This window comes from Rhamphochromis longiceps, linkage group LG13, assembly GCF_057381845.1.
Source record: "Rhamphochromis longiceps isolate RC_006_pf linkage group LG13, R_longiceps_female_GT1.1, whole genome shotgun sequence".
NCBI lineage: Eukaryota > Metazoa > Chordata > Actinopteri > Cichliformes > Cichlidae > Rhamphochromis > Rhamphochromis longiceps.
The window spans coordinates 13,424,729-13,435,549 of record NC_140569.1 but is presented as its reverse complement, the minus strand read 5'-3'; the positions used below and the strand labels follow the sequence as shown (position 1 = coordinate 13,435,549).

Sequence of the window (10,821 nt, the reverse complement as noted above, 5' to 3'; positions counted from 1 at the left end):
ACAGAGAACCACTTACTATGTAGACACATTTATGTTCCCCATAGCGTCTCTAGTATGAAATATCCTTTCCTTGCCATCTTGTGGAAATGATTCCAGTAATATGGTAGCCATAGTAATCAAAATATTTGTATCACAGCTGTAACTAATGCTGATAATCATGACTAATAAGTGGCCAGGAAAGGAAAATTATACACATGTATTTTTCTTTTACATTAGCGTGTAAGTGTAGAAAAATGTTATTGGTATTAATGAATCAATGTCTTCTATCTTGCCAGGTCCCCAAAGTCCTTGTGAGCGAACGGACTTGCGCATGGCTATAGTTGCAGATCACTTGGGACTCAGTTGGACAGGTTATAACCACTGCTTTATTTATTTCTCAAGCCCCCGAGCCTTGTTATTTACTGCCACCTTCAGGCTGACTGTTACCCAGAGCCTCTGATACTATACACTGTTATAATGTAGCGTTAAGATACCAGGTTTAAAAGCCTTAAAAAGGAGAGGAATTTTAAATAATTTTAAATAAAGTGATGGATCAGTTAATGCTAAAAACTTTTTTTTTTTTTTTTTTTTTTTTTTAAACAACAGGATTTTTTTAATCATTTTTATTGTGTATTTGTATTTATGTTTCCACTGTACATAAAATGATGGACAATTTGTTTATGGATAGTGCAAAAGAAAAACACTGAAGTTTGAGTATTCATGTTAGACTTGGTTTTTGTGTCTGAACAGAGCTGGCTCGGGAGATGAACTTCACAGTGGATGAGATCAATCACATTAGACTAGAGAACCCGAACTCTCTGACAGCACAGAGCTTCATGCTTCTTAAGAAATGGGTCAGTCGGGAAGGGAAAAACGCCACAAGTAAGATTATTTTTTATGTCTATACATCTTTCTTTTTACTTACTCTTGTTTTTGTTTCCATTCTTTTTCAGTCATTCTGCTGTTGATTTACTCCTGAAAGTTCTTTTCAATTTTTCAATTCAATTCACTTCAATTCAGTTTTTTTTTATATAGCACCAAATCACAACAATAGTTGCCTCAGGGTACTTTATATTGTCTGGTAAAGTCATATATTGTCATTCCTTATTATCGCCCCTCACTGAGGTTTTCTGCTTTCTTTTTTGTTATTCTTTTCTCTTTTCTTTTGAAAAATCATCCAGATGCTCTAAAATATATTTGCTTAAAAATTGGTTTCGCTATGACTAATCCAAACGTCTGCATAATTACATTTGCTCAAATTCCTGTTTTACTGTTTTAATGTCTCTTCTTCCTCAGCGGATGCCTTAACTGCAGTGCTGACCAAAGTCAATCGGATGGATATTGTGACTTTGCTGGAGGGGCCAATATTTGACTATGGTAACATTTCAGGCACAAGATGTTTTGCCGATGATAACGCTGTTTTCCGGGATCAGGCTGATGGTAAAGTTTAGCTTTGTCTAGCTGACCTCTTACCTCTCCCTGCTACCTTCTTTTTCTTGTGGCAATGCATGGATCACATATGTATCATACTAGTGAAACCAAAACCACAAGTGGTGATTTACACTCGGATTTAGAATTTGTGTGAACAGCTGGGTCTTACCATTCCTCAAAGACGTTCCTTTTGATTCTACAATATATTTGACACTGAAATTTCTGCTTTACATTTCAATTTCATTTTAATATTTAGTTTAAATGAAAACTTTTTTATATAGCACTTTATTACTTGCACTGATTTTAATTGGCTTCTGTTAAATTAACTCTCATTAAAATTAGATTACGCTCAGGGTAAATACTCTGCAAATCACTGCTGTATCCAGTTGTCACAGAAGATTAATATACATTGTTAATTTCCACTTCAAGTGCATGCTGCATGTTAACTATTGCTTTGAATGTTTTTCAGTGTGTGACTTATACAGAAATAATATAACCCTATAGTTTGCTTTTCTCTGCTGACTTAGTTTAGCTCTCCTAGTTCTCCTCCAGTTCCTCAGAGCCTTCCTTGGATAGATGAGAGAATGTCTTCCTCTGTGAAACCAGACTGCCTCTTCCTCCTCCTTCTGTTCCTCCTGCCTCCCATCAACTCCCACCAGCAGTATCCACTGCTGATAACAGCACATAACTGCTCTTAACAAATGTAAAGTCATGTGTTGGCAAAATCCTCATATGCCTGCTCCTTATCCACCCATATTATTCACTCGTTGTCCTGTTGTGCAAGCATGTTTCACTGGGTTTAATGTAGTTTTTGTTTCTTTTTATCTCTCTTATTTTGTATCTTACCTTATTCCTTTCCCATAGTTTGCATAATTATCCCCTTAACTTCCGGAGGCCCTGAAGCAGCTTTCATCCTGCAAACACCCAGTCCTTTCTTTCCAACACCAACCCCAACACCTCCACCCACTCCCCTTACACCTTCAGCAGCGCTTTACTGTCACCCCTTCCCTCCACGCCGCTCGCCAAGTTATGAGTCGTCCATTTTGCTCAAAGACTTGGCACCTTCAGCTCCATTTCAGCCGGCAGAGTTCGACGTTTTCACCTCTCCCCATGCATGTCCCATCCCTCAGTGTCCCAATACTGACCCTCGTCAATTCCCGGCCTTTCCTTTCTCTCCCCTTACTTCTTCCCCAATCCCTCTTATTACCTCACCTTTACCTTCTTCACCTGCTCCTCATTCACCATCACCCTTTCTTTCTTCTGCTATATCTGTCCCAACATCTCCCACATCTGCTCCAGCTTCCCCCAGACTCAGCATACCTACTCTGGACCTTTTGCAAGCACTATCAGTCACTTGTCAAACTGGTGATACCTTCAAACCTACAACAACTCCGCCCAACCTCACCCTTGCACCCTGCGCTATGTCTCCTAGCCATTCTCAGCCTATCACCATACCTGTGTCAGCCATCCACTCTACAGCCCCAGGCACAGTCCCTCCTTCTGTCACTGCCTCCTCAAGCAAAGAGTCCCTAGTGACCCAGCTGGCCTCCTCTTTCCGCCCAGTGTCCCCACTTTCCATGTCTACCCTCCCTCCCATCTCTCCTTCAGGATCACGTTGTCCTAGCCCAAGTCCTTCTTCCCCGCCTCTCCGCTCATTGTCTCCCTGTCCTGTTTGTCAGTGTACTTGTGCACCCTCAGTCAATCCACCTCCCACTCAAACCCGCATCGATCCTTCTAATATGGAAATATACCTTTAGCATTTGCTATCCTTTATCTTGTTCTCCTTCCACTCCATGCTTCTTCCTACTAAAAACTCTCATCTGTCGTCTATCCCATGTGAGCATGTAACAGACCACCTTGGTAAATATTAGCCACATCACACACTATAAGGCCTCATGTCAGTAATAGTTCCCACTTTTAATATCTTACCTCACTGACAAAATCTTTCAAATAAGAGCAACTTCGACCAGCATTTGTGATTACTACTTATAAAATACTTCTTTATATATAGTAGGTTTAATATTAACCTAATCAGCCATAACATCAAAACCACCTGACTAATATTGTGGAGGTCCCAGTATTACAATCAGACAGCTCTAAACCATCAGGAGATCAACATGAAGCCTGTATTAGTGTCTTGTTCTGTCCAGATTGGACTTTTTCCAGGGCATCTCACTGATGTAGTTTTGTTAATTTTGAAGTTCATATCAACCTTTAGATTAATATTTTCCAGTAGAATATTGACTTCACCTCTCACAATACTTTTAATGTCGTGGCTGATCTGGTACAGTTAAATGTATGCATTCATTTTATTTTATTTATCTAGTATCCAGCCATCCTACCATCTTCCATCTTATACAAACACGCACACTGGATATTACAAATATGACATCTCTCATTTAATGGTTTCTCATTATTTTTGCTAGTTCCTACATTGTAGATACATACTGAAGACAAATATATGAAGCAATATATATGAAATTATGTAGCAAAGAAGAAATTGATAATTAAGCCTAAATATGTCTTATATTTTAGATTCCTCAAAGTAGCCCCCCTTTGCTTTGTTGACAGCGCTGCAAACCCTTGGCCTTCTCTCAGTGAGCTTCATGATGTAGTCACCTGAAATGGTTTTCACTTCACAGGTCTGCCTTGTTAGGTTTCATTTGTGGGATTTCTTATCTTCTTAATGGGTTTGGGAACATCAGTTTTGTTATGCAGAAGTCAGGTTGGTACACCTGACAGCCCTATTTGACACCTGTTAGAATTCATATTATGGAAAGACCCAATTAGCTAAGTAAAGAGAAACAACAGTTCATCATTACTTTAAGAACTAAAGGTCAGGCAGTCTGAAAAATTGCTAAAATGTATCTGTCCCCAAGTCCAGTTGCAAAAACCATCAAGTGCTACAACAAAAGTGGCTCACATGAGGACTGCCCCAGGTAAGGAAGACCAAGAGTCACCTCTGCTGCTGAGGATAAATTCATCCATGTCACCAACCTCAGAAATTGGAAGTTAACAGCACCTGAGATTGGAGCTCAGATATATAGCACACAGAGTTCCAGTAGCAGACACATCTGTACCATACATCAGCTGTTCAGAGGAGACTTCGTGAATCAGGCCTTTATGGTCAAATAGCTGCTAAGAAACCACTACTAAGGAAAAGCAACAATCAGAAGAGATTTGTTTGGGCCAAGAAACACAAGGAATGGACATTAGACCAGTGGAAATCTGTGCTTTGGTCTGATGAGTCCAGATTTGAAATCTTTGGTTCTATGTGCCGTGTCTTGGTGCGGCACAGAAAAGGTGAACGGATGGTCTCTGCATGCATGGTTCCAACTGTGAAGCATGGACAAGGAGGTGTAATGGTGTGGGGGTGCTTTGCTGGTGGCATTGTTGGAGACCTATTCAAAATTGAAGGCACACTGAACCAGCATGGCTACCACAGCATCCTTCAGCGAGATGCCATCCCATCCGGTTTGCGTTTAGTTGGACCATCATTTATTTTTCAACAGGACAATGATCCCAAACACACCTTCAGGCTGTTTAAAGGTATTTGACCAAGAAGGAGAGTGATGGAGCACTGCAACAGATGGCCTGGCCTCTACAGTCACTTGACCTAAACTCAGTCGAGATGGTTTGGGATGAAATGGACTGATGATCTCTGGGAACTCCTTCAAGACTGTTTGAAAACCATTTCAGGTGACTACCTCATGAAGCTCATCGAGAGAATCCCAAGAGCGTGCAAAGCAGTAATCTGTGCAAAGGGTGGCTATTTTGAAGAATCTAAAATATAAAACATGTTTTGAGTTATTTCACACTTTTTTTGTTTACTGCATAAGTCCATGTGTGTTCATTCATAGTGTTGATGCCTTCAGTGAGAATCTATAATTTAAATAGTCATGAAAATAAAAAAACACAAACCTTCTGACAATTTTTAAATTGTTAGAAGGTTCAATAAATGCTCCATTAAAAAAAAATTCTGGCAATTAGTTCATGCTTCAGGCTTTAAAGGGTTAAATGTATCCTTATCCTAGGTAACGGTTGTCTGGATACATGCTTTACATTTCATTCTCTGTGCTATTGTCCATGTCATGTGGTGTTATGGTGTGTTTTCGGGTGTTAAATTGTTTGTGTTATGCTTTGGTGTGTGTATGTCTGTACATTTTTCATCCTGTCACCTACAGATTATCAGAGCATTCTAGTGGAGCTGCAGTCCCCCGCCACACTGCACTCTGATCCCTACTTCCTGGAGTCTGACCTCCCCGTCACTCCCAATCCTTCCCTTGCACACCACCAACAACAGCACCATTACCCAGAACCAGACACACCTTTGCTTGCTGACACCCAGCCTCAGCCCTTGCCTTGGAGTTCAGAGTTAGAGCCCAGTAACAGAGAGCCAGAAAGCCCCCCTAGGAGCCCCCCTAGACCCTGTGAGCTCACCCTATCTGTCCCAGTATTTGAACTTCCTGATCCTATTCCCTATAAGCCAAGAAAGCCCCACATTGCCCTGAATGATCAGCTGCTATTGAGCGAGGAGGAGGACCGATCTTTTCAAGAAATGGAGCCGATCCACAGGCCCAGGTCACGGTCCTTTCCCACGATGTGTGAATTAGATGTTGATATGGCATACACCACATCTTCCCCTTCATTATCATCAATTTCATCGATAACCCCTTCATCACCAGAGAGAGCACAAATTGGAGATGGAAGAGTGCAGCTGGATCCCTTTAATGGGGTAAAACAGGATGTTTGTTTGAAAAGAGGTGAAAAGGAAGTGACAGAAGAATTAGGGAAGGTTGTTGAAGTGGCTGCAGCAGAGTTGGAAGAGGGAAGTGCATTAGTGGAAAAGTGGGTAGAGCGAGACTTAATTGAAAATGTGGAAAGAAAATGTGAGATGATAACAAAAGATAGGTCTAAACTAACAGAGGAAAATTTGGTGGAACAGAAAGAGGGGTTTGAAGAGGAAGAGGAAGATTTAGTGAGTAACCAGCAGGATAATATTCATGACGGGAATGAGGGGACAGCCTATGTTATGGAAGTGGTGAGAGATGTACAGCTGTTAAACGAGCAGTATGACCTGCCAGGAAATGAGCATGAAATGGAAAAAGCTTGTGCCACATTTGAAGCAGATAGCAGAAAAGTTGATGGAGACGCTGAGAAAGTTTTCTGTAAGGGTGATAGAATAGATGATACACATGAAGATATGCAGTTTAAGGATTCGACGTTGTGTGGCAGTGAAAAGGATATTTGCAGTACATCACAACAGGACGTCGAGGACCAGACTGTAGTCCGCCTCTCCCCTCAGGCCTGGGATGAGGCACTTGAGGAACTTCAGCCCAATGAAGAAGATGAGGAGGAGGAGGATAAAGAGATCAAAGAAGAAGCATTAGGGTCTTTGTTGGAGGAGGTGAAGAACAAAGGTGGCTCAGAGGAAAAGGAGGAGAACGAAGAGATGACCAAGTCCAGGATTCAGGAGCTTTGTGATCACGTTGAACATGCAGAACAAGACCTTTGTTCACTTTCAGGTTGGCACAGCGATTCATCCAGTGTCAATGTGGAACCACCAACGCCAGGACGCAGTGTCAGCTCAGACTTGCTCGACAGACGAGAAAGGTAAAATCTTTTTTTTTTTTAAGTACAATGCTCAAATAGAATCACAAAATAACAATCTCTCAGACCACTTATTTGGTGTGTTGTTTTGTTTGTTTTTCCAACAGCCAAGAGAACTCTAGTGACTCCATCACCTCCTCATCTAGAGGAGAATCAGGGAGGTCCCGACAGAACGGCGACAACTCAAAGCACTCACCTCAGGACGGCTCATCTGAATCATCAAATGGCAGAAAAGAGGAGGGAACACTAATGTCAGAGAAAAAAGTCCAGGTAATACTAAAGACTGTTGTACCTGTAACAATGAGGGATGAAATCTTTGTTTATTTTCTGTACTAAAGTCCTATACTGCCTTCTAATTCTACAGGAGAAATACATAGCACATCTTACGCTAAAGAAAACTAAACTTCTCTATTATTCTAAAGTTGTCTTTCCTGATTCAGCCAACTATGGAGTTGAGGTGCATAAAAAGGACAACAACAAAAATGTTTCAACCTGTAACTGTCCTACACATGTGCTTCTTTTTTCCACTTGACTCCCTCTGTTGTGTAACGTTTGTATAAAACCTCCCTCCACAGCGAGTTAGTGTAGATTCCGGTTCAGAGGAAGAACAGACAGTAACCACCAGAATCTTCAGACGCCGTCTAATTTTAAAGGTACACTGAAAGCCTGAAGCAGGTGCTGAGCTGGGTCGTGGTTTGGTTTGGTTTAGACTGGTCAGTCTGCTGTGATACGTAATAGTCTTGCTTGGTATAATGGTGGTTTATTCTATTTGTGTGTATGTGTGTGTCTAGATATGACTGTGCATATGTTTGTTTACAAGCTCTACTGACCCTGTCACAGTTCATAAATGAAAACTAATCCATCCTCTTTCTGTCAGGGTTATTATTCTCACTGGTGTTTTGTTTCAGTGTGGTGATGGTGATGGATTATTTTTAATCGTGTGTGAAGTGCTCAGGAAGTTGGCAAGCTTTTATTCACGTGCTAACCACAAATACCTACAGGGAGAAGAAGCAAAGAATATCCCAGGTGAGACCATGACAGAGGAACACTATATGGACCAAGATGGTAACCTCATCAGTAGAAAAGTAATGTATACTTTAATTCCCATTTCCTATCCAGCTCTGAAATAATACCCATCATAGGGATGGTGTTTTTATACAATCAGGCACCATCAGATCTTTTCTTCTGCCTTGAGCAGGTCATAAGGAAGGTTATTCGCCGGGTGTCTACTCCCACACCAGAAAACCAAGGAGGTGACAGGTGGCACAAAGACCTTCACCACAGTCCCATTCTGCAAGAAGATGCATCAGAGGTCGCATGAAGATCCAATTAATCTACCATCTAGATGGGTTTCCTTTGATATGCTGTTATTCTCCTGTCACAAGACATCAGTCTAAGAACTACTTGGGTGGGAGGTTAACAGCAAAAACAATTTTTAGGCTTAAAGCTGCATTTGACAGTGAATCACAGTGGGTCTGAAACAAAAGAAAATAACATTATAACTCATCTAAATAAGAAATTTGCAGTCACGGGCCACAATTCTGAGTCTCACTTTAAAAATTAAAGGCTCTTCTGAACCTTAAAGATTATTTAAGTGAAGTGTTAAGAGCAAAATTGAGATTAAGAAAGTAACACGTGGTAAAAGGTGCAGCTTTAAGTCAAAGAGGGAGGGAGTCAATTAGATTTAATCATCTTTTACTCCAGTGAATTCAGTGAAGTTAATTCCTGTTAACACTGGATTAACTGGTTTGAGATGACTATTATCTCCATAGTGGGCAAATATATACAAATATCATATGAACTGCAACCTTGCATGTTGTGTTTTAACAGTGTGTGGTGTCTGTTTTGTTTGCATAACAAAGAAGATGCTGACTGCAGTTCTCCTGACTGTGTGGTGCTAATGGTCTTTTATAATGGTCTTTTAAAGCATTTAGCCAATTAGTCAAGAGTATGACTAATGAGTGCTAAGGAAACTCAATCAGCTCCTTTTGTTTCCAGCTCTGTCCATAATGGCATAATTATTCTTTTTCCAGGTGTCTACTTGGTGTGTGGTTTAAGTCCTAATTATAACTCTTGCGATGATGCTATTACTAACATTTGAGTTTTGCTTCTTCTTTCTCTTATTTTGATGTTTCAGGTGTGTTTTTGGTTGCAGTGAGGTTTTTTTGTGTCTTTTTCTATCAGAAGATAAGAATACCATGTCTTATGTATACTTCTATGTGTGTTTTCCAGCAGGGAGAGGGGTCAAGGAATAGCAGGCGGAAAGATGATAGAAGATCAGGGGATAAAAAGCACCACTCATAGGGATGGTTACTCTCTTCCAGGTACAGTAGTTTACTTTCTCACCTTAACACAGTCATCATAGTCCCCAGGCTTTAACTACTGTACATGTTGTACATATCCGTTGTTGTTCACTGACTTCCCACTAACTGAAGTCAGGGGCATTGAATAGCACCTAGTACCACCTAATGCCTTCACTTTTGTATTAGTGTATTCTGTGTTTTTATTTCTAGGCTTTACAGATTTTAAACTTTGAACAGAGCAAACTATCATTTTAGGCACCAAAAGTAACCTACCTCTCAATTAACCTACCGGTATACCTTTTATTTATTAATAAATGTAGTACAAAGTAATCAGTCGTGTTCAGTGTAACCACGTTTTACTATTAAGCTAGTAAATAGCAGATTTTGTTTGTTTCTTTTTTAATAGTTAACTATAAAGATGTCTTGTCGAGAGATACAGTCCTGTGAAAAACAAAGTACACCTGTACTGCTTTTGAAAGAAGGTAAATAGCAGCCAGTTGCTGCTAATCAAATGCAGTTGATCAACTGATCATAAGTAAGTTGGATGTGCCGTTAAGAGAAAGCCTGTCTTGTCTAAACAGAACAAGACACCACAGTTTAGGTTGTTGCATCTGAAGAAACCAGAAAGACTTAATGTGCAATGTCCTTTGGACAGTCAAGACCAAAGTGGAGATGTTTGGTTGTATTGCACAGACCCATATTTGGCAAAAATCAAAAGCAGCACATCAGTACTAACGCTTGATACCAGCTGTCAAAGCGGAAGGGGGGTGATTTGGATTTGTTTTGCAGGCACAGGGCACCTTACTGTCATTGGGTTGACCATGAACTCTGTATACCAGAGTCTCTGTATACCCTAGAGTCAAAAGCTTGGCTCAAATCATGCAAAAGGAGAATGATCCTGAAGAAAACTAGCAATTTTTTTTTTTACATACTCTCAATAAATACTATACTTTACATACTCTACAGCATCACATTTGGGAACCTCTGAAGCTGCTCAAACGTTTGCACAGTGCTGCACATGAGATGCCTGTATCCACAGTATTAAAGTAAATGAAATCATCAATTTAGTCAGATAGTTCAAACTCAAAGCAAAGAAGAAACTGGCATGAGCTTGGTTATCCCCTGGCAGATTTTCTGTCCTCTGCGTTCCCTCATTGTGAAAGAATATAAAACATTTACAAAGGGAACAGGGTTGAGGGTCACTACACACCTCAGCATTATATTGCCCCGCTAAAACCCTCCACGCCTTTTCTTTGTCCACTAAATCCCCAACTCACAACAGCTTTGTCCCATCCAAAAAGAGTTTGTTATCCCACTGGCCAGACTGTTAATCCCTACTGCTGCTCACCCGTATGTTTGCGGTGAATCATTCCATCTGCGCAGAAATGGGATGGCACTGCCATGAAGTCTGCCAAAGAGTTTCTATGGTAACAGAGGTCACCATAACAACCCACGTACCATCAGGTCTTGTTAATGTGTTGTCATTTTGTCATACAAA

At 40.6% G+C, this 10,821-nt stretch overlaps 1 protein-coding gene across 34 annotated transcripts in view; it reads left to right on the top strand.

Annotated features, from left to right (window-relative positions):
* Positions 1 to 10,821, top strand: part of LOC146655470 (ankyrin-3-like) — a 123,800-nt gene that overhangs the window by 111,411 nt on the left and 1,568 nt on the right. For 27 of the 34 annotated variants that reach the window (XM_085427787.1, XM_085427799.1, XM_085427801.1 and 24 more), the window contains 9 exons: positions 276 to 350; positions 730 to 861; positions 1,276 to 1,419; positions 5,595 to 7,023; positions 7,128 to 7,290; positions 7,596 to 7,673; positions 8,022 to 8,105; positions 8,219 to 8,332; positions 9,253 to 9,344. In XM_085427787.1, the coding sequence (XP_085283913.1) occupies positions 276 to 350; positions 730 to 861; positions 1,276 to 1,419; positions 5,595 to 7,023; positions 7,128 to 7,290; positions 7,596 to 7,673; positions 8,022 to 8,105; positions 8,219 to 8,332; positions 9,253 to 9,324 (2,291 nt within the window). In that variant the 3' untranslated portion in view covers positions 9,325 to 9,344. Of the gene's footprint in view, positions 1 to 275; positions 351 to 729; positions 862 to 1,275; positions 1,420 to 5,594; positions 7,024 to 7,127; positions 7,291 to 7,595; positions 7,674 to 8,021; positions 8,106 to 8,218; positions 8,333 to 9,252; positions 9,345 to 10,821 lie in introns of those variants that run through there. The other 7 variants (XM_085427814.1, XM_085427806.1, XM_085427807.1 and 4 more) reach the window with 6 other exon arrangements.